This window comes from Trachypithecus francoisi, unplaced genomic scaffold, assembly GCF_009764315.1.
Source record: "Trachypithecus francoisi isolate TF-2019V2 unplaced genomic scaffold, Tfra_2.0 Lachesis_group10, whole genome shotgun sequence".
NCBI lineage: Eukaryota > Metazoa > Chordata > Mammalia > Primates > Cercopithecidae > Trachypithecus > Trachypithecus francoisi.
The window spans coordinates 41,934,968-41,959,252 of NW_022681455.1; the positions used below are offsets into that span (position 1 = coordinate 41,934,968).

General features: G+C 44.5%; 1 protein-coding gene across 8 annotated transcripts in view; it reads right to left on the reverse strand.

Moving 5' to 3' along the window:
• Nucleotides 1-4,751: 4,751 nt before the first annotated feature.
• USP49 (ubiquitin specific peptidase 49) overlaps nt 4,752-24,285 on the reverse strand; it is a 101,420-nt gene continuing 81,886 nt past the window's right edge. For 7 of the 8 annotated variants that reach the window (XM_033217131.1, XM_033217128.1, XM_033217129.1 and 4 more), the window contains 5 exons: nt 16,508-17,891; nt 14,685-14,889; nt 10,160-10,268; nt 9,070-9,275; nt 4,752-7,098 (listed from right to left, as the gene is read on the reverse strand). In XM_033217131.1, coding sequence (XP_033073022.1) covers nt 6,908-7,098; nt 9,070-9,275; nt 10,160-10,268; nt 14,685-14,889; nt 16,508-17,863 — 2,067 coding nt within the window. In that variant the 5' untranslated portion in view covers nt 17,864-17,891 and the 3' untranslated portion in view covers nt 4,752-6,907. The remainder of the gene's footprint in view (nt 7,099-9,069; nt 9,276-10,159; nt 10,269-14,684; nt 14,890-16,507; nt 17,892-24,285) is intronic. The other variant, XM_033217132.1, reaches the window with a different exon arrangement.

Below are 24,285 nucleotides of genomic sequence, written 5' to 3' on the forward strand. Positions count from 1 at the left end.
GTCATTTTATTCTTTTAATAAGAAACTTTTGCTTACAAAAACAAGGTGTAAAAAAATTTACAAAAATCATAAAAACATGATTTATATTTCACACTTGAGAGACAAAAACAAGCCCCAAACATGGATTTTAATGGAGGTGGTTTGCTTCGTTTTAAAAGGAAGGAAAAAAAAAAAAAGCAGCTGTAACCATACATTGATGTCAACATAGCATGAAGTTTATTCTTGAAGAATTTACATTGTTGAGCAATATAAGGGGAAGAAGCCATTTGGTGTTGCATAGCATTTTAGTGCACCAAATGGGTTTTCCAGGCACCAGGGAGGCATTGTTGCTGGAATAGTGAGGTTTGGTGGCACAAAGAGGGCAGTGATGTGTAGGGGGAGGCAAAGTGAAGTAAGCCTGGGCAGTGGGCACTAAAGTGACACTGCTGAGGAAGCTGCTTCCTTCAGAAGGAGATGTCTTGTGACCCTAAAATTGATGGTAGTGCTACTGTCCAGGGTTTGAGGGCTCTTTGGAAATGGAGTATGTATGGAACTGGCATGTATAAACTTGTATAGCCATAGAAAGGGGTGGATAGAAACGGGTCCACCATGGCAATTATTTTTTTATGGTCAGTTTACTAGACATTAAAAAAAATACTGCTTTTATGTGCCAAGTCTCCTATGAAACTAGTGTGGGATTAAAGGACATTAATTGGAAAGGAGGGTCAGTATATATGGACCACAGTGGCCTGCTAAGAATGATAGATGTCTCTAGCAGTTTGTTCACTACTAAACAGGACAAAATAGTCTTTCCTGACCTTGCTGGCGTAAATATTAAGAAAATTGCTTGAGAATTAGATTTTTTTAGTATGTATATCAAAACAGCACCATTCTTTGTATAAATCATATAGATCTTATCTGATAGATGAAGCCAAGACCCTTGAGTCTACACTGGGTAGACTGAGAGATTTATATCTTACTGGGTATTAAGATGAAGAAGGATCACATGAGAGCAAAGCTTAGCTTTGAAGCCATCACCTCCCAAATGGTGACCAAGGAGGAAACTTTTAAGCCATAGTATAGATGCTAACCCCCATTTAAGACCCGCATCAGACCACTTGCTAAGACAAGAAATACCAGCACCTCCTGTTCTTTATAGGAATGAAACTTAGATCCTTAAAGTCTGCTACCTGATATACTCATGACTGAACAGTTTTATTTGGTAAAAACTTCCAAAATTGAAAATCAAAATCCAGCAAGAATTAAGACATGGCAGCTTCCAAAAGCATAATTCAAATTTTATTCAAAATTTACTGTTTTGGCTTCAAGTGTTTACTGTTGGTTGGGTTTTAAAGCCATAATGATGGTTGAGTAAGGATTCATTTATTTATTTATTTTTAAATTTTTATATATTTTTGAAAAGATTTCAAGTCTGTGTTTCCCAGGCTGGTCTTGAGCTCCTGGCCTCAAGCAATCCTCCCACCTTGGCCTCCCAAAGTGTTGGGATTACAGGTGCTAGCCACCGTGTCCAGCCAATGTTTCACTTAAACTGGCTTAATTCTTCAAAGTGGTTAAGAATTTAGTAAATAAAACTACTTAATCTACAACTTTCAAAAATTGATAAGTAATCATTAATTCTGTAAATGAAGGAATTGGGCTTCATTACTGCCAAAACAACATTTTCCCCAAGGAAAGTCAATTTTATATCCTGTCACACTTTTCAGCCCTGGCAAGTTAACACAGTACTATGAAAATCTCTAGCTAGATTTTAAACGAAATATGCCAGCAGAAGTATGGAATGAGTCCACAAAAATGAGTGTCACAATGCTATAGTAGCTATGGTGTATTTAGTGCAGAGTGTGGGTTGAATAAGTACACAGTAATTAAAGTCATAGTCTTGGCCCAACAGAACAGTTATTAAACGTAAGATACAAACTAAAGTCACAGTCATATTTAGAAGGCGCTTTTCAACTTTAGTGCTGACTTAAAAAGTCTGAACCACCAGGAAGATGCGTACTTAACTAGTTAAAAAATTAAATGGCCATGGAAAGTTTTACCCCAAAGATACAACCTCTTCACTTATTTAGTTCAGTAATGAGGCTGAGGGACCCGATTTTCAAGTGTGCATTTGAGTGGTAAACTTTTAAACACCATTTGGTGAAGTTTCAGGAGCTCAGTGGAAACCTTAAGGTCGGAGTAAAAGAAACTGGCTGTAAACAGCCCTGCAGTGAAGAGACTGGGTCTTAGCACCTTCCACAGCCACTCAGCACCATCTCAGTCAGTGCTTGCCGGAGGGGGAAGGGCATGGAGAGCTAGGACGGGTGCCTTCTCTTTTGCACCACTCCCTTTGCATATTACACAGTGCACTGGCTTGCCTTACAGTCTGCGGTTCACATACAGAGGTTTTCTATACTGCTTCCGGACATTTTTTGCAAAAGAACATCAGAACCAATGAAGGTACCACTTCAGGAGGAATCATTTTTGTTTGACTTCTGCTATATGTTGCCCAGCATTATCATTGTTTTGATGAAGACTAAAAGGCCTTTTCTGAACATTTGTGCTCTCTCAACTACCTGGGAAAGCATCCCTTCCACTCACAAGATGTAACCTCAGATAGGGATATAGTATACATTTAAAAAGGGGTAGCCCCCCAGCCTGATTTTAAAAGGCCCAAGTTAATGTATGGAACGTGACAAGGGAAGTGAAAAACAAATGGAGTACATAGTCTGCTTGAAAAACAGCCATTTGATGAACAGTCACAAATACAAAGAATTTGGACATTGTAACATAATTTTAGAACTTGCTGGTAAGAATTTGCATTCACACACAAGAGACATGAAATGCTTTTTAAAAGTCTTGTGATACCAAATGTCCTTTAAACACTACACAGACCCATTTGCCACTCAAAATGACAAGAAATCCTTTCCCTTAATCTTTTCAATTCCATGCAAACCATAATTGAGTACAAGGCACCAAATTTTATGAATTGTATAAAATTAGTTCACAAAGCTTTGTCAGTAAGTAAAACAAACTCCATTTCTCCCTCCCGGCCTGCCCACCCTCCTCCCACCACCCTCCATCCCCAACCAAGTTTTCATTCTGCACTACTGTCAACCTCTCTAGGGCTTATGCTGGGGCATGCCCCACTGCCAGCCAATCCACCTCATTGGTTCTTCCCTTGTACTTGGATGGAGCTGTAAGCACAGCCAGAGTAGCAAACTCATACAATCATTGACTCTAGAAGCCTTGCCATTAAAGACAAAAATAAACTCTGCTATTGAGTCCATAGGACACATTAACATTTCTACAGTTTCCAATTTTATTCATGACATTTTAAGAGACGTCTGAAATTTTTTTTATTTTTTTTTGAGACGGAGTCTCGCTCTGTCACCAGGCTGGAGTGCAGTGGCGTGATCTCGGCTCACTGCAACCTCTGCCTTCTGGGTTCAAGCGATTCTCCTGCCTCAGCCTCCCGAGTAGCTGGGACTACAGGCACGAGCCACCACGCCCAGCTAATTTTTGTATTTTTAGTAGAGATGGGAGTTTCACCATGTTGGCCAGGATGATCTCAATCTCAATCTCCTGACCTTGTGATCCGCCCGCCTCGGCCTCCCAAAGTGCTGGGATTACAGGCGTGAGCCACCGCGCCCAGCCTGGAAATTCTTTACAGTGTAGCACTGCCCTCCAACCCTGCCCCATAACTCCAAGACTGAGGGGCTGGATCAAAGCTGGCAAGAGCTCTGACTACCATTTAATAACAGCTTCAGTTCCTGGCTGCCAAGGGCATTCCTAACTATTTTTATACTAGCATGGATGCTCACCTCAGAGGCAACCACAGATATGAGGGTCAGGCTAGATTGAGGTAAAAAAAAAATCCTTTTTGAGGGCCTAGGTGCACTCATCTTGGCTGGCTACAGCAGCAAGTAAACATGCCAGCCAACTAACTACAAAGGGTTCCTGGAACGTCTCAGACTCTTAACTACTTGCCCTGGGAGAGAAGCAGGCCCATTAAGGTTCAGTTAGGAGACCTTGGGTTTGATTTGGCAGCATCTAGTCAGCTTTTACCTGGTTCTTATTTTCTTCTCTTTAGAATGATTCAATTTAAGATGCAACTGAGACATTTATCTATACCCAATATGTAAATAAATTAAAGGCAAAGGGACAATTCCCTCACAATAGCCATTGGCTTATGCAGCAGGGAACTCTTTAATAAAAAATCTCCTTAAATACCAACTTAAGTGTCTAGTGCTGCTGCCTCTGGGTACCTGAGGTGTCTGTAACTGCAGTGGGCACCTTTCACAAATGTGTAGCTCAGTAGAGACTCTGATGTTAGTTTCTTTTATTACTTTGATATATGCGTGCTCAGCTAAGCATTTATTTCATGAAGTCCTTAATCTGCTTAATAAATCCTTATAATATTTGGTATAAAACTATTTTTTTTTTTTTTTTTTTGAGACGGAGTCTTGCTCTGTCGCCCAGGCTGAAGTGCAGTGGCCGGATCTCAGCTCACTGCAAGCTCTGCCTCCCGGGTTTACGCCATTCTCCTGCCTCAGCCTCCCGAGTAGCTGGGACTACAGGCGCCCGCCACCTCGCCCGGCTAGTTTTTTGTAGTTTTTTAGTAGAGACGGGGTTTCCCCGTGTTAGCCAGGATGGTCTCGATCTCCTGACCTCGTGATCCGCCCGTCTCGGCCTCCCAAAGTGCTGGGATTACAGGCTTGAGCCACCGCGCCCGGCCAAAACTATTTTTAAAAATTAAATTGGAAGATCTTTGATTTTCCATTAAATGTTTATTAGTAATTATCCCCACTGGACAGCCTGAGGGGTAAAGTAGATGCTCTATTAGTTCTTCTCTATCTTGTAAGTTCTCTTTTTCTAGAATAATAAACATAGGATTCATTGAAAGATGAGGCACGATTCATAGTTTCCTTTCCTTTTTACTCTCCTTGGTTTTTTTGAGTTAATGGGCTTTTCTGTTGCCACAAAAAGTCATTACTAATCATGCCGACTTAAAAACTTGAATCTTGAGAGTATAGCTTCACATCAGAGCCTCTGGCAGCATGGACAGCGGTGACACTTTAAAACAGTGTCCAAGAGAGGGTGAGCCCAGGCAAAGCTTATACAAAGAAGCCTGCAGTAGACAATATAAACCAAACAGCATAAAAAATGCCATACGCTGTCGCTTCCAAATAAAAGCTAAATATTACAGAAATCTCACAGTGTTGGAAAAAGCAAGTTTAATTTAAAATATAGTCATTCCTTCCCTATCAGGGTGAGCCATTTTTTGTCTGAATTTCCTCCATGTCTCAGTGCTGCCTGGCAGGGCCTATGGGAGAGTTCATTTCAAAAAGTCAACAGCAAATGCTACAGATCTGTGCGGGAAATGTGGCTCATCAACAATGCTAAAGCTATAATCCTCATTCTTTAGCCTCGCTTTCCCCACTTCCCACCCCTCCCCGAACTCCCTTCCACATCTACTCCCTTCAAGTGACAACTGTACTTCTACCTGAATTCAAACATTAATACGATATACTCAGTCAAAAGATGAGCATTCATAGTGACAGGTTGAGTGAGGCTCACTGCAGCAACCACAGCAACAAAAGTTAGGATTTGCATTCACTTTCACCAGCAAATCTAAGTGAAGAACCAAGAATGAAGTGGCACCTGATGGGGACAAGGGTTTTTATCTGGGCAATTTCATTCTGTTTAGAAACTGACCCAATTTAAAAAGGACGATGTATTTTACTAGCACTGGGGGAAAGGACGGGGCACTCTTGTTTTTTTCTCTGATGGACTGAGTATGGGGGGTAAAGCAACAGTAGGGATTATCAGATTTGGGAGGAAACAGGTCAAGGCCATCGGTAATCAACTCTCCAGATATGTACGAGGTGGATTCCTAAGCAATTAACATACCCTAGAAAACCAAAAGCTCCCAAACCCTGTGACCATGAATATTCTACCTCTCCAGGAGCAAGAAAGAAGCTGCAGGCTAAGAAGCTGCATGCTGCACTGAAGTGAGAACGGGTGATAGGCATTCAATAAGCCCTGGAGCACCAGCTATCTCTGCCCACCCTCAATTGAGTTCTGAGAAAACCTAAGAATCAATTTAAACCAAACCATGTGCTTGCCCTAGACCTGAACCAGGGATCTGCTACAGAACTGGGATAGCCAGGAGTGTCCTTTGGCTCAGCATGCAACATGTGCTGGTCTATTGCTTCTTTATATGACCTGCCCCTTCTTTAGAATGAAGGGGTATTCATGCCAGTCTCAGAAGTATGGAATGATTAAATGACAGCAGCAGGTAGGGAGGGTATGACATATGAAAACCATCCCATTTCGCATGGGGAAATTTGTTCCATGCATCTCACTCCACTCTTCAGCAGCTATCCCCAAAAAAGGAAGTTTGTTTTGAACCCTTGAAGGTTACTTCCTTTGTGGGAATAAACCCTTTAGACTTCATCTCCCATCTTGAAGCCAATCCCATCCAGCAAACTGCTAGCCCAGGGCCCCCTCCTCACATGCTCTGTCCAGGGCTGCTCACATCTGGAGGGTTCTTTTGGTGCTGCAAGGAGGTCCTGCTTAGCAGGGGAATCACGTAATGGAGAGAAAACATGGCTGCTCTCCTGTGTGGACATGATTAATTTACTCCCCCTTTCTTCCACCTAGATCCCTCCATATTCAGAAGCAACTGATGAAAGGATCTTCATAGAAGTTACTTCTTTTGTTTTTAGGAAAGGAGGGAACTCCCAAACTCATTCAAAAGAAAGAGACTACAAAATTTATGACAGGACACGAATCACCTGGCACCTTCTACTCTAGACCCAGTGAGGCAAACCTAGTAATCTGTTCCTGCAGTAGCCTTATTTCCTATAAGAGGAAAGATGTATGGACACCAATACACAAAAGCCAGTCTTTGATACATGCCTCCCATTCAGGAAAATGTCTGTGGTCTGCCTTCATCATTGTTGCTGGACTGCACCTGAGCTTGGAGATGGGTTTCTGAGATTCTTGCATTGCCCTGCACTGTTCTTTGAGTGTAAAAAAGGATGTAGGCCTGGGTTTTGCACACTTCCTCGACACTGCATACATTCAGCTTTGAGTCATTGCAGTGGACCCAAAAACCTAGGAAACCAAAGGAGAAAAAAAAGAGAGAAAATGACTACCCAATTCATATTTCTAGTCAGCAGGCAAAATCAGGAGATGAAGAAAGGGACAGAGAAGTTCTGAATAGAGCCAACCCTCGATTATTGGTGGGGGAAGGGACAGGTAAATGAAACCGACAGACTTTGGTATATCCACTGGCTTTAACCCCACCAAACCCCACAGTACTGCTTATCGACTGACTGCAATTTTTTTTTTTTTTTTTTTGAGACGGAGTCTTGCTCTGTCGCCCAGGCTAGAGCGCAGTGGCGGGATCTCGGCTCACTGCAAGCTCCACCTCCCGGGTTCACGCCATTCTCCTGCCTCTGCCTCTCGAGTAGCTGGGACTACAGGCGCCCACCACCACACCTGGCTAATTTTTTGTATTTTTAGTAGAGACGGGGTTTCACCATGTTAGTCAAGATGGTCTCGATCTCCTGACCTCGTGATCCGCCCACCTTGGCCTCCCAAAGTGCTGGGATTACAGGCGTGAGTCATCACGCCTGGCCGACTGACTGCAATTTTTATCTTTGTTTTCTTCAGGCTTTTTCATTGTCCACTAGAGCCTTCTAGAAAGATAGCTGCAATACTGCAGGCTAAGCAATGGGGAGATGAGGAGGAAGATGAGGAGGAAGGGGAGGAGGAGACGAGAAATGGAAATAGAGGGGAGTGATAAAGGAAAATTTAGAAGGAACAAAAAAGTATTTATTCACAGGCTCTGGCTGCCCCAAGGGCTGTGCAGTTCAAGAACAGTGAACAGCTGAAAACACATCTGCAGCCTATCACTCAGTGCAGTAGCTGGAAGACTCCACTCTGGAGGATGAGGACCTAAAGCTCCTTTGGAGGGGCCCTTGCATCCCCACACTTCCCATGGCAGGGGAAGTAGTAAGAACATAGTAAGTGCTCAGTAAATGTTCTCAGCTTTATAAGCTGCAGCTAGTGAGATTCATACAGCATCTTGAGGTTACACAGGTTCTACTCTTTCTGCATAACCAAGAAGGAAACGGGTGTGCAGAAGTAGCATTACCACAACAATAGTAATATTATCAATAACCAATATTTTTGATAATACTACAATATCCTCAAACACTGACTGAATAAGCACTATGTGCTAGGCAACTGCTCTTTTTATTTATTTATTTGAGTCAGGATCTCACTCTCTTGCCCAGGCTAGAATGCAGTGGTGAAATCACAGCTCATTGCAACTTCAAACTCCTGGGCTCGAGCAATTCTCCCACCTCAGCCTCCCAAGCAGCTAGGACCACAGGTACACACCATTACGCCTGGGTAAGTTTTTACTATGTTGCCCAGGCTAGTCTTGAACCCTTGGCCTCAAGCAATCCTCCTGCCTCTGCCTCCCAAAGTGTTGGAATTACAGGCGTGAGCCATTGCACAGGGCCTAGGTCCTGTTCTAAGCACTTTTACATGTCAGTTCCTTTTAATTCTTAGAACAACCATATGTTGTTACTTAGTGATATACCCAAAATTTGAATCCAACTTTCCTAATTCTTTTTTTTTTTTTGAGATAAGAGTCTTGCTCTGTCACCCAGGCTGAAGTGCAGTGGCATAATCTTGGCTCACTGCAACCTCTGCCTCCCAGGTTCAAGCGATTCTCCTGCCTCAGCCTCCTGAGTACCTGGGATTACCAGTGCCCGCCACCACTCCCGGCTAATTTTTGTACTGTTTTAATAGAGACAGAGTTTAACCATGTTGGCCAGGCTGGTCTCAAACTCCTGACCCCAGGTGATCCACCCACCTCAGCCTCCCAAAGTGCTGGGATTACATGTGTGAGCCACGGCGCCTGACCCAACTTTCACAATTCTTGCCACTGGATTTTCATGTATGTAATTTCCCTCTAGGTAATCCATGGGATGGAAATAAAAGGAAAACAATAAAATGTGAACAAATAACCCCTTTCCGTGTCCCCCACCCCACAGAGTAAAGCGCACGCACCTCCCTCTGTGTTGTAGCAATAGGCTGTGTAGTGTCCTGAGCCAAACCCTTTCCCGTGATGCATGACCACTGCGGAGAGATCATAGGCAAAGGTCTCTTTGTCAAGAGAGGAGAGCATGTCCCTGCAGCAGTAAGGTTCCATGGTTAATACCTGGTCAAAGACGACATGGACCCCAATCTTCTCTCGATGGTTACGGCCAGACCACCTAGAACATGGATATAAGCTTGTTACTAGTAAAAACCGGCATATACAATTGTAGGTAGAGGTAGGTATTAATAAAACCGGGAACTGAGAAAATTAAACCTTCTGGTTTTGGTCTTCCCATCAATAAAATGGTGGTAATCAATGTTCATATATATTTATTTATTTATTTATTTATTTACAGACAGGGTGTCTCTCTGTTGCCCAGGCTGCAGTGCAGTGGTGCGATCAATAAAGGCTCACTGCAGCCTCAACCTTCCCCGGCTCAGGTGATCCTCCCACCTCAGCCTCCCGAGTAGGTGGGACTATAGGTGCACACCACCATGCCTGGCTTATTTTTGTATTTTTTGTAGAGACAGGGTTTTAACATGTTGCCCAGGCTGGTCTCGAACTCCTGAGCTCAAGCAGTCTGCCTACCTTGGCGTCCCAAAGTGCTAGGGTTACAGTCATGAGCCACTGCGCCTGGCCCATTTATTTGCTGTGAATGTTCCATGAAGTAATCTAAACCTAGAGATCCCTAAACAAGCAATTCAAGCAACAGTCTTTTTGTAGTTTCCTGCCTGCCCTTCTTTTCCAGATTATTTTATATTTCATCCTGAAGATGAATCTACATAAGTCCAAGCCAGGCTAGAAAATCTTTAAGCACAGATTTAAGCAGGCTGGATAATTAATTACACAGGAGCATGAGAGCAAAAGCCCAGTCCTGCTGGGCTCCCACATTAATTTGCCTTAGTGGATGTGAATGATTTAATCTCCGTGGGAAACACAAGGTCTCAAGTGAACAGGCTTCCCCTCCCAACACCATAGAAGACATTTGCCCTCACCAAAGCCTTTGGAGCAGCTATTCCCACAGCTCTCACCCAGCTAGGACTCCCACAGCAAGCTCACCTGAATCTTTTAAGGTGCAGCCGGAGAACCTGAGGTAGTCTGTAGATCATTAACTGCTTTCTAGCTTCACTCAGAACAAGGGGTTTGGGATTGGATTTTCGTCGTTTGCCTATGTGGTTTGGGAAGGTATAAGACATAGTTTGTGAGGAGTTTTTTCTAGCTATGGCAGAGACAGTGACTTGCCATTCAATATGCATTCTCCATATTTCTCAGTATCTGAACCTCAATTTTTTGGGGGGTGCAATGTGACCCTCTTTATGACTGCATTTCCCGGCTTCACAAGCCTGCATGGTGTGGCCATGGAAGTTCTGGCTAAGATGAAAGGAATGACTGTGTGGGACTCTGCTTATACAAGGCTGACTCACTTGTAAGGTGCATCCCTTTGGCCTTCCCACTATCTGAAACTACTGGAATTCCTCCTGGACCAAAAGGTAACTTTGAAGACAGAAGTCTTGCAACAGGATAGTAAAACAGAAAGACAGAAATAGCTTGGCTCACTGATGACCATGCAGCCACCATGCTGGCCCTGAATGTCCTTCAGACTTGTTTTATAATAATATCTCTCATTTTAAGTCATTGTTATTTGGGTCGACTGTTACAAGCAACTCAAATCTTTCCAATTTTTGCCATCAGGAACTTTGCGTATAATGGAATATAATGGAACATGCAACAGCAAGCACATAGAGTAGAAGCATATTTTAAGGCTCCATGTCTTCACAATGGCTTATAACTTCAATTATGATACCCCACAATATGATTTTAAGAAGCCTTTTGTTTGCACTAGGTAAGCCTAATTCTACTTCCTGCTCACAACTAGTTGTGTGCTAATGGATAAGTTACTCAAAACTCTGAACCTCCGTTTCCTAACCAGTAAAATAGGGAATAATGCATATATTTCAGGCTTAGGAAAAAAAGGATAAGATTACTAAATGATAGAGTGTTTAAACACATTTTTCTTTAGCATGATTTGCTTATGGCATATTCAAACATTTAGAAAATAAACTGTTGGTTCTATATTTTTATGCTGTGCCTAGTTTTTGAAACATATTTCCTAGATAAAAGCACACTGCTGGACATGCAAGGACAAAGCTGACAGGTGGCTAAATTCATCTACTCCAAAGCAGAACCAGTGATCAGTCTCTAATTTTGTTTCTAAATGTGGGGGAAATGCATTTCTTGAACTCCTGGCCTCAAGCAGTCCTCCCACCTTGGCCTCCCAAAGTGTTGGGATTGTGGGTGTGAGCCCACTGTGCCCAGCCTTGAGGAAATGCATTTCTAAATTTCAGCAAATAAACAATGGAAATAGAGTTATCTTAGTTTCTATCAGAAGCCTTTCCTGTAACCATTTACTGATGACTGTTTTGTTATATTGGTAAATGGATGAGAGTAGAAAATTAGTGTTCTATGGCAGTCCCTGCTAATTGTCTTGAGCTGTTGATATCATGGGCTCAGCGTTTGAAGTGCTGGGCATCTGATTCCCAGTCCTGTCTGTACTACTCATGAAAGGTAGCAAATCACAGCCAGATGATGTATCACAGAGCTTTCTGTGACAATAGGATGTGGAGGTGCAGCTTCTCATTATAGATTGCATCAGAATGAGTTGTGCCATTGGAGAAGCTTTTACCAGGGTGTGTAGTCACAATATGTGCTGGCATGAACAGAAATGGAATTCAAAGAGGGGCTTGGCCTTATTTTATTTTCCTATTCACCATTTTTTTGAAAATTACTGCAGCTCTGGCTAGGAACCCTGGCAGTGACTGCCACCCTCAGCAGAGGGAGTATGTGAGCTAAGATGAAGACAATATAGAGTCAGGCTTTGTTTCCCTAAAATGAAATTCACAAAGAAAAATAAATTACTGATTCAATTGAGATTGATCAGTTCTGTCTCCATTTCATTAAGCTGTCCAGGAAGACAGGTAGAAGACTGACAGTTTTGAAACTTCACAGGCAGCAGATCAATGCATCTCATTTCCTCACCATAGGTTGGTTTCCTTCTCTGGCGTTATTTACACTTGCCTAGAGAAATCCTGATAAATTGGCACATCTGACAACCAAAGAACAATCCTTTCTTGTAAAGATAAACCAAAGTTATTTCTTGCCTAATCTATCATATCCAAAAATGATGGAGTTAAAGCTGTTAATATTCTTTTGTTCATTACAAGTAAAAGGCTTCAGGAATCACTGTTTTTTGTTGTTGTTTTTTGTTTTTGTTTTTTAAATATTATTCTAATGAAACAATTTGATTCACCTGACTCTGTATCTCAAAATGGAACAGGATAGGTGAGTCTACAGTTAGCCAGGTATAAAATTTCAAATTTTGTTTTGAAATGGCAAAATGATATCGAGCATAACTTTGTGGGTTTTTTTTTTTTCTTTTTTTCCTAAAAGAGGTCTTGCTGTGCTACCCAGGCTGGTCTCAAACTCCTGGCTTCAGGCAATCCTCCTGCCTTGGCCTCCCAAAGTGTTGGGATTACAGGTATGAGCCACTGCACCTGGCCTCAAGCCTGACTTTTGATTTTTGTTCTGATTCTTCAAAGAGCGGAACAGGTTTCCCACAATTTAGCCTTTTTTTTTTTTTTTTTTTTTTTGAGACAGCATCTGGCTCTGTCGCCCAGGCTGGAGTGCAGTGGCGCCCACCTTAGGGCCTCTCAAAGTGCTGGGATTACGGGCATGAGCCACTGCGCCTGGCCTAACATTTTTATTTTCTTCAAAACTGGTAATCTAAACTATTATGTGACTGAAAATGGATTTCTAGGTCTCTGTACAATCCATTAACTTTATACTTTTAGTTTCCAAATCTATATATGCCACAACCCCCAAACATAAGCATCCACATATTTGCTCTGCATTTCCTCTGTCCATACTGGGTTAGCAGAAGCATTAAGTGTTAGTGTGGCAAGACGGAAGGGCCCTGTATAACATGCCTCTGTAACCATATGTAAAGAGTTCCATTTTAAAATTACAGACAACACAGAAATACTTCCTTTTTTTTTTTTGAGACGGAGTCTTGCTCTGCCGCCCAGGCTGGAGTGCAGTGGCGCGATCTCGGCTCACTGCAAGCTCCGCCTCCCGGGTTCACGCCATTCTCCTGCCTCAGCCTCCCGAGTAGCTGGGACTACAGGCGCCTGCCACTACGCCCGGCTAATTTTTTTTTTTGTATTTTTAGTAGAGACGGGGTTTCACCGTGTTAGCCAGGATGGTCTCGATCTCCTGACCTCGTGATCCGCCCACCTCGGCCTCCCAAAGTGCTGGGATTACAGGCGTGAGCCACCGCGCCCGGCCCAGAAATACTTCCTTATGACCTTCTCTGAAATGTGAAATTTTCAGGCATGTGAAGAATAAAAAAAAATGCAGAAAATATTTCATGAAGCTGCCACTGAGCAATGTACCTTAAGACTTACTTTCGGCCGGGCGCGGTGGCTCAAGCCTGTAATCCCAGCACTTTGGGAGGCCGAGGCGGGCAGATCATGAGGTCAGGAGATCGAGACCATCTTGGCTAACACAGTGAAACCCCGTCTCTACTAAAAATACAAAAAATTAGCCGGGCGTGGTGGTGGGCGCCTGTAGTCCCAGCTACTTGGAGGCTGAGGCGGGAGAATGGCATGAACCCGGGAGGTGGAGCTTGCAGTGAGCCCAGATCACGCCACTGCACTCCAGCCTGGGCGACAGAGCGAGACTCCGTCTCAAAAAAAAAAAAAAAAAAGACTTACTTTCTTGGTTCCACTGTACCAATCTTTAGCATCACTTTTGACAGACATTAAGTCTACCAGTTCAGTACAAAAGCATGCTTTTCTGATATCGCATCCCTCAGAAAGGCTATTCCATCTGGGTTTAGATTAAGTAAGAACTGTTGGACTCTATATTCATTAATTTACGCAGCAGCCCCATAGCACTAAGAAGCTAAGTACTAACATTCTCAGAGTCCCCATTTCAGGAGCCACACTTTAAAATCCCTTCCAAGATGACAATTAATGTCAATCAGGCGGTCAATCAACTCCTAGGTCTTTGTTTCATTTCTGTTATTGTTGTTGTTGTTTTTTGAAACAGAGTCTCACTCTGTTGCCCAGGCTGGAGTGCAATGGCGTGATCTTGGCTCACTGCAGCCTCCACTTCCCGGGTTCAACCGATTCTCCTGCCTCAGCTTCCCAAGTAGCTGGGATTACAGGCACCTGCCACCACGCCCAGCTAATTTTTGTATTTTTAGTAGAGACGGGGTTTCACCATGTTGGTCAGGCTGGTCTCAAACTCCTGACCTTAAGTGATCTGCCCGCCTCAGCCTCCCAAAGTTCTGGGATTACAGACATGAGCCACCACGCCCAGCCTTGTTTTGTTTTTTAATACATAATTAAAACAAGTCCATGTTTTTTGATTTTTAGAAAAATGGGAGGAAGAGATCTTTAAAAGATGCTTTAGAACCATTCAATATCATTAGGGTTACTTTTGACTAAAGAGTACAAAGCAGCACGTTAAACTGATATTCCAGTTATACTTCCCCACTACACCCCCTCCTCCACACAGCACTCACTGTTACACTGGTCACAAGCGTAGATTCTCCCTTCCAGGGCCTCTGTCTCTGTGAACTTGGCCAGCATCTCAGTGAGCAAGCACTCTGTCTGATTCAAAGGGACAAACCCCTTTTCTATGCAATGATAGCGTTCAGGGAATTCCAGGGATAGGTCCCAAAAGGGCTCAATGGTATTAGATTTGTAATTGCATGATATACATGTGACCTAGAATGAAAAGATTAATTTACAGATTATGTAACTTCCATGCTTTCTGCGTAGTTTTACTTGCTTCATAAAAGACACACTTTATCAAAACTAAGTGTATAATTTTCAAAAAATAGTAATATTAAAATAATAAACATAACTTTAAAAGAATTAGAGTATATTACTTCTGATGTACATTTCTAACTATGGGATGCTAGCTGCAATTTAAAAACCATACTGCATAGAGACTATACCAACCCGCCTTTCTCCTCTCCCAAAATATGCTCTACCATTCAACAGTACAGTAGCACATACTGCAAGTTATTATGCAGTCTCTCAAGGGATCAGTCTGATATAGAGAATTTGCAGGTCCTTGCCTACTTCCCTCACCCTGTAATTCCTCCTCTTGACTTTAGACCTTCCATAGAGCCCAGCATGCCTCTCTTTTTGCCTTTGTTACTTGCAGAAGCCCTACACTGAACTCCTCTGTCTGCACAGCCTCAAAATGCTGTGATTAGACCTCCATTCCCACTATAACCTTCCCAGGTGCACCTTTCTTCCTAAGGGGAGGAGAGACAGAAGAAGTGCTAATAAATACTCCCCTTTTACTTGCTCAAAAACAAAAACCTAATTAAATTTTCCCTTTCCATACCATTCATCATTCTTTCAAAATCCTAAAAACCAAGACACAAGCATAGTGTAGAGATTTTACCTGAATCTCTTAAGTTGTCCACCAATCCACCCCCCCAACACGTTTTTTGTTTTTTGGTTTTTTTTTTTGAGACAGAGTCTCCATCTGTCACCCAGGCTGGAGTGCAATGGCGCGATCTCGGCTCACTGCAACCTCTGCCTCCTGGGTTCAAGCAATTCTCCTGCCTCAGCCTCCCAAGTGGCCGGGATTACAGGCATGCACCACCACACCCGGCTAATTTTGTATTTTCAGTAGAGACCGGGTTTCACCATGTTGGCCAGGCTGGTCTCTAACTCCTGACCTCAGGTGATCCACCCCCCTTGGCCTCCTGAAGTGCTGGGATTACAGGCGTGAGCCACCGCGCCCATCTTTTTTTTTTTTTTAACTATAAAAATACTCTTTTTGCATATTCTCACAAGGCCTTATCTCAGAATCTTTGCTTAGGTTACATGGCTAAAGATTCAGGAAATAAAAGGTAATGGGGAACAGGAAGGAGGCTTGCATTGGTCTTTAGCATGCTCCTAGCTACCTTCCTTCCTTGTATGTAAAGAAGGGAGACAGCTCTTTCAAACTATTATAGAACCAGAGTTACAGGCAAACTCTGTTCCCTAAAATTGATCAAAGGATGGCACACCAACAATGAGTACTTAATTATAACAATGAGAATATTATATTACCCATATCTTCAATAACAGTTAAAGATATTCACTGAAAATTAAGCAATGTGGCAAGTTAAACTAAAAATCTGGCCGGAAAGACACTAGGCAAGTTTCCCCAAAAGGGCATCATAATGTACAGTAGAATAAAAGGTACAACGGCCACCCTCAAAAATGCATAATCACAGCAAATGTTGGCTACTCTTACTAGCCCAATAACCAGGGGAAAGCACTCACAGGAAGCCCAAGCTAACATACAAGCCTCTCATTGTCATGGTAGGCACACACATACCTGACTGAGCAGCTGCCCATGGAATATGGTATTCACCACCTTTAAGACCTGTTTGGTGAGCTTCCTCTGGGAGAAGGGGATGAGGATCCGGCGTGTGGTGCCCTCAGACTCGAGTTCCTGCTGCACCTTGTGCAGCAGCTCACAGAGAAATTCCTGCGCGTCCTGTTGGTCGTAGCCGCGGAAGGCAGGGATTAGGCTCCACACTGAGTGGAGCATGGCGAAGGGCGACACTAGGGCCCACTTCCCGGACCACATGACTCGGAAGAGGGTGTGCAGTTCACGGCAGAGGGAAATGTGCTTCGAGCTTGGCTCCTTGTTCTGGATGAGCTCCAGGCTCCGACTAATGGAGGCCCCGCTGTTCCAGCAGAAGCCCTCCCGCTCGCATGCCTCGGCCCTGTCACTCCTCAAAGACAGCTCTGTGGCTGAGCTGTTGGTTGGCTTACCAGAAAGCTGAGTCTTCCCGTTGGTGGCTTTGGGAAACAGATGTTCCGTTTTGGAAGGGTCAAGGTTGAGGAAACATTCTCGGAACTTCTGGAGGTGGCTGAGCACCTGGAGGATGGAGTTCATGTAGCAGGTGTTGCCCAGGTTGCGCAGGCCCGTGACGCCCGGGGCCACGGCAGGCTGGCGACGCAGCTTGAGCGTGGCGGCGGGCGCTCTGCGTGAGGTAGGGAGGGTGGTGGGGCGCGAGGCGGCCGGGCCCGCGTCGCTAGGCGTGTGCAGGAGCAGCCGTGCACTCTTACGCGGAGGGGCGCTGGCCAGCTCCTCCAGCAGCCGCCGTTTCACCTCGCGCCGCCGCCTCCGTGCTTCCTCCTTCTTGCGCTCCAGCGCCTCCTCCTGCCGCCGCTGCTCCAGCTTCGCCTGGCCCCGGGAGCTCTTCTCGAACCACAGCCGCAGCGTCCTGGCCAGCAGGCGCTGGCGCCGGTACCACAGAGCGGTGAGCATCTGCGGCTGTCCCTGAGGAGCGCGCTGCGGCGGGACCACGTCCTCACCCGAAGCCGTGGACCGCAGCGTCCGCCCGCGTCTCACCAGCGTGTCCTGCTTCTGGCCCCGGACCGCCAGGAGGGAGCTTCTTAGCAGCTTCAGGTCGCCCTCTGGGTTATCATTGAGCACGTAGTCCTTGCACAGGTAACAGAACACGTAGAGATCCCGGACTTCCATGGCTAGCGGGTGTCCAGTCTCTTCAAAGTGTTTCAGGGCGTGGTCCTCAATGTAGCGGCCGCAGGCCACGTGGGAGCACTTGAGGCAGGCCCACACCGACTCGGTGGTGGCGCACCCTAAGCAGCACCACTTCTGAGGGTTCAGGATGGAGTGGTCCTGGGCGAGCCGTAACCGCCCTACATGTTTGCATCTATCCATGTCTTATAGAAGTCGCCACTCTCTCAGCCTGTCACGACAGTCCCCCAAAAAGAAAAAGAAAACTCTTAGAAAAATATTTTCCTTAAGAAGAAAAGAAAAGAAAAGAAAGACTTGCAATTGGTATTTCAACTCTAGATTCATTCATTTTCAATTCCAAATGGGTTCCTTTGAAAGTTAAAAAAAAGGCACATTTGGTATAAAAGCAGAGAATTACAGGACAGTGAAATTACTTAAAAAGGAAGAATCTTACGGAAGGGTTAGCACAAATTTGAAACTTTATGGTGTTTCACATACCAGTGGGAGAGATGAGGAGCCTCAAATAAAAATGTCAATTTTAGGTCGATTGCAATGTTTTTCAAAGCAGAGATAACAGGATATAAGATAAAAATGAGAAAAAATAAAGTCCTCACCAGTACAAAGTATCATTTTTATGAGACATGACTAAGGAACATTGTATATGTGGTTTTTTTGTTTTGAGACGGAGTCACTCTGTTGCCCAGGCTGGAGTGCAGTGGCTGGATCTCCGCTCACTGCAACCTCTGCCTCCCGGGCTCAAGCGATTGTCTTGCCTCAGCCTCCCGAGTATCTGGGATTACTGATGCTGCGCCACCACACCTGGCTAATTTTTGTATTTTTAGTAGAGATGGGGTTTCAAGATGTTGGCCAGGTTGGTCTTGAACTCCTGACCTCAGGTGATCCACCCACCTCGGCCTTCCAAAGTGCTGGGAGTACAGGCATAAGCCACCACGAATGGCTGTATATGTGTTTTTTAATGTTTTTTATTTTTTATGCTTTTTTTTTTTTTTTTTTTTTTTGAGGTAGAACCTCGTTCTGTTGCCCAGGTTGGAGTGCAGTGGCGCAATCTCGGCTCACTGCAACTTCCGTCTCCCTGGTTCAAGCGATTCTTCTGCCTCAGCCTCCCAGGAAGCTGGGGTTACAGGCGCATGCCACCACACCCGGCCAATCTTTTTGTATTTTTAGTAGAGACAAGGTTTAACCATGTTGGCCAGGCTGGTCTTGAACGAACTACTGACTTCAAGTGATCTGCCCGCCTTGGCCTCCCAAAGTGCTGGGAATACAGGCATGAGCCACTGCACCCGGCCTGTTTTTTTTAGAGACATATCTCACTATGTTGCACAAGCTGGTCTTGAGCTAACCTCAAGTGGTCCTGCCATCTCAGCCTCCAAAAGTGCTGGGATTACAGGTGTGAGCCACTGCACCCAGCCAACATCTGTCTTTTTGAAAAGAACATCTGCATCTTGCAGTAAGGGTGGGAAAACTTTTACCTTCTTTACTGAAAGGATAGGTAAGTAAAGAATTGGACAGAGGCCGGGCATGTGGCTCAAGCCTGTAACCCAGCACTTTGGGAGGCTGAGACGAGCGGATCACGAGGTCAGGAGATCGAGACCATCCTGGCTAACATGGTGAAACCCCTTCTCTACTAAAAAAAATACAAAAAACTAGCCGGGCGAGGTGGCGGGCACCTGTAGTCCCAGCTACCCGGAGGCTGAGGCAAGAGAATGGCGTAAACTCGGGAGGTGGAGCTTGCAGTGAGCTGAGATCCGGTCACTGCACTCCAGCCTGGGCGACAGAGCGAGACTCTGTCTCAATAAAAAAAAAAGAACTGGACAAATATGACTTAGGACAAGAGGCGAATTGGCTACTGGTATTATAATATTTAACCAAACTACCGAAACAAAAGAAAAAAAAGCAACAAATCTTCCAGCTGATATATATGAAAATGCTTTTTAAAATAGTAGTAACATCCTAAGCATGTTTTCTTTTATTTCCCTCCCCATAATACTTCTTCAATATTGTTCATCAGAGAAGTCTTATGGGCAATTTCTCCAAGGGAAAGAAGCTAAACAACTATTTATTTATTAATTTAATTTATTTATTTATTTTGAGATGGAGTCTTGCTCTGTCACCAGGCTGGAGTGCAGTGGCGTGATCTCAGCTCACTGCAACCTCCACCTGCCGGGTTCAAGCGATTCTCCTGCCTCAGTTTCCCGAGTAGCTGGGACTACAGGTGCGCGCCACCATGCCCAGCTAATTTTTTTGTATTTTTAGTAGAGACGGGTTTTCACCATGTTGGCCAGGATGGTCTCGATCTCTTGACCTCGTGATCCGCCCACCTCAGCCTCCCAAAGTGCTGAGATTACAGGCGTGAGCCACTGCGCCAGGCTGCTATACAACTATTTTAAAAGGAAATTTTTATATCTTTGGAACTTTGAAAGGCGTTTTCCCCTCAATACCAGAACTTAAAATTCCCTAGGCTGGGCACCGTGGCTTGCACACTTTGGGAGGCCGAGGGTGGAAGGATTGCTTGAGGTCAGGAGTTCAAGACCAGCCTGGCCAACATAGACCTGTCTCTATCTATCTATCTATCTATCTACTTGTATATTTATATATTTTGAGACAGGGTCTCACTCTGTCACCCAGCCTGGAGTGCAGTGGTGTGATCTTGGCTAACTGCAGCCTCCACCTCCTGGGCTCAAGTGATCCTCCCACCTCAGCCTCTAGAGTAGATGAGATCATAGGTGCATGCCACTATGCCCAGCTAATTTTGTTTATTTTTTGTAGAGATGGGGGTCTCACTGTGTTGCCCAGACTGGTCTTAAACTTCTGGGTACAGTGATCCTCCTGCCTTGGCCTCCCGAAGTGTTGGGATTATAGGTGTGAGCCACCACATCTGGCCTAGTCTCTTAAAAAAAAAAAAAAAAAAAGGCCGGGTGTGGGTGGCTCAAGCCTGTAATCCCAGCACTTTGGGAGGCCGAGATGGGTGGATCATGAGGTAAGGAGATCGAGACCATCCTGGCCTACACAGTGAAACCCCATCTCTACTAAAAAAATACAAAAAACTAGCCGGGCGAGATGGCGGGCGTCTGTAGTCCCAGCTACTCGGAGGCTGAGGCAGGAGAATGGTGTCAACCCGGGAGGCGGAGCTTGCAGTGAGCCGAGATCGCGCCACTGCACTCCAGCCTCGGCGGCAGAGCGAGACTCTGTCTCAAAAAAAAAAAAAAGGCCGGGCGTGGGTGGCTCAAGCCTGTAATCCCAGCACTTTGGGAGGCCGAGATGGGTGGATCATGAGGTAAGGAGATCGAGACCATCCTGGCCTACACAGTGAAACCCCATCTCTACTAAAAAAATACAAAAAACTAGCCGGGCGAGATGGCGGGCGTCTGTAGTCCCAGCTACTCGGGAGGCTGAGGCAGGAGAATGGTGTCAACCCGGGAGGCGGAGCTTGCAGTGAGCCGAGATCGCGCCACTGCACTCCAGCCTCGGCGGCAGAGCGAGACTCTGTCTCAAAAAAAAAAAAAAGGCCAGGCGTGGTGGCTCACATCTGTAATCCCAACACTTTGGGAGGCCGAGGCGGGTGGGTCACCTGAGGTCAAGAGCTCGAGACCAGCCTGACCAACGTGGTGAAACCCCATCGCTACTTAAAAAATACAAAAATTAGCCAGACGTGGTGGCAGGCACCTGTAATCCCAGCTACTCAGGAGGCTGAGGCAGGAGAATCGATAGAACCTGGGAGGTGGAGGTTGCAGTGAGCCGAGATCACGCCATTGCATTCCAGCCCGAGGGACAGAGCGAGAATCTGTCTCAAAAAGAAAATAATAAAATAGGCCGGGTGCGGGGGCGCACACCTGTAATCCCAGCACTTTGGGAGGCCGAGGCGGGCGGATCACAAGGTCAGGAGATCCAGACAATCCTGGCTAACGTGGTGAAATCCCAACTCTACTAAAAATACAAAAAATTAGCCGGGCGTGGTGGTGGGCGCCTGTAGTCCCACCGACTCGGGAGGCTGAGACAGGAGAGGAGGATGGCGTGAACCCGGAGGGTGGAACTTGCAGTGAGCCGAGATTGGGCCACTGCACTCCAGCCTGGTGACAGAGCAAGACTCCGTCTCAATAAATAAATAAATAAATAAAAATAAAAACATAAAGAAAATAACAAAATAGGCCGGGTGCAGTGGCTCACGCCTGTAATCCCAACACTGGGAGACCAAAGCGGGCAGATCACCTGAGGTCGGGAGTTCAAGACCAGCAGAGCCAACATGGTGAAACCCCATCGCTACTAAAAAAAACACAAAAAATTAGCTGGGTGTGGTGGCAGGTGCCTATAATCTCAGCTACTGGGGAGGCTGCAGCAGCAGAATTCCTTGAACCCGGAGGTGGAAGTTGCAGTGAGCCAAGATTGCGCCATTGCACTCCAGCCTGGGGGACAAGAGCGAGACTTTGTCTCCAAAATATAATAAAAAAAAAAAAGAAATAATTCAATTCCCTAAAAGGAGTTCCTCTCTCTCTCTTTTTTTTTTTTTTTGAGACAGAGTCTTGCTCTGTTACCCAGGCTGGAGTGGAGTGGCACGATCTCGGCTCACTGCAACCTCCACCTCCCAGGTTCAAGCAATCTTCCTGCCTCAGCCTCCCTAGTAGCTGGGATTACAGGCAAGTGCCACCATGCCCAGCTAATTTTTGTATTTTTAGTAGAGACAGGGTTTCACCATGTTGGTCAGGCTGGTCTTGAACTCCTGACCTCAGGTGATCCACCTGCCTTGGCCTCCCAAAGTGATGGGATTACAGGCGTGAGCCACCGTGCCCGGCCGGTAATTCCTCTCTCAAGGTGAATTTCTTTCACCTCCATTTATTCCCTACTTTTCATTTCTGTGAGCAAATGCAGTTTCATGATTATGAGGTCAACCCAGAGAAGTTCTAAATCCAATGTACTGTGAGTAGCCCCTTTAATTTTCCAGATGCCGTTTTTGGCCTAGTCCTATTTATGTGTGCCGAAATCCACTAATAAATAAATATACCGCAGGACCAAATTAGAGATTCTAACCATTTTTATTGCCTGTTCCAGATGGCAGAGGCATGTCTTTATATAAGAAACCCTCAAATCATACAAAGGGAAGCGACCTGGACTACCCTCAATCAAGCCAGATCATGATTTTCTTCCTGCTAAGCACCCTTTAAGTCATTTTTCTGGATGTTTACCCACTTTCTAACAAGATATACATTAGTCTCCCCTTGTACATGGTTTCACTTACTGAGGTTTTGGTCACCTGTGGTACAGTACACTAAGATACTCTGAGAGACCACATTCACATAATTTTTATTATAGTATATTATTGTAATTGTTCTACTGTATTATGTTATTGTTAATCTACTACTGTGCCTTATTTATAAACTAAACTTTATCATAGGTATGTATGTATAGGAAAAAAACACAGTATATATAGTGTTCAGTACTATCTGTGGTTTCAAGCATCCAGTGGGGGTCTTGAAACATATCCCCTAAGGATAAGGGGGGAATACTGTAATCTTCAGAGAGGAGATTATGTATATTTCTGTTTTTACCCCCTTATAATGCCAAGACTTGTGGGTGCTCCACTGTTAGTGGTCAAAAGTATTCTGTCAGGATTACCCTCTCACACCGTCTGGAATAGTATTGAAATAACCATTTTTGTTGACTTTTCTTAGTGCACAGCCAAATCAAAACACACATACATTAAAAGATGGAATAGTAAATAAATGAATTTTCTTTTTGCTACTTAATACCAAATGAGGGTGCAAATTGGGTACACATTGATGCTTACAACTAATTCCTGGGATACAAAAGAAAGTAATGAAGGAATAAAGGGGAGGGAAAAATATCAAGATGTAGGCAATTCCCAAGTTTCTCACTAATTCAATATTCTTTCAAAATGTAGTCCCTGAACTACCTACCAACATCCGAATTCCCCAGGCTACTTGTTATATATACAGATTTCCTGGCTACTACTCCAGTCCTCGTGAATCTGAATCTGGAGAGGCTTTTAAAATCTCAATGATTCTTTCTTTTTTTTCTTTTTTTTTTCCAGATGGAGTTTCGCTCTTGTTGCCCAGGCTAGAGTTCAATGGTGGTGCAATCTAGGCTCACCACAACCTCCGCCTCCCGGGTTCAAGCGATTCTCCCGCCTCAGCCTCACAAGTAGCTGGGATTATAGGCATGCACCACCACACCCAGCTAATTTTGTATTTTTAGTAGAGACGGGGTTTCTCCATGTTGGTCAGGCTGGTCTTGTACTCCCAACCTCAGATCATCCACCCACCTCAGCCTCCCAAAGTGCTGGGATGACAAGCATGAGCCACTGCACCCAGCCAGATGATTTTTTTGCACATTAAAACCTTAGTACATTAATCCAGGAAATTGTATAGGGATGAAAGACTCTTCATAAAAATCAAAGAAATAATTTTATTTCTCAATTCTTCCACTTAGACTAATACTGTCCAATAGAACTTTCTGCAATGATATATTCTCTATATATCAATGAGAGGGATATCAATATTTTCTATCTGTATATATTCTCTATCTATATTCTCTATCAATCAATATATATCATTGATATATTGAGAATATAGAGAATATATATAGAGAATTCA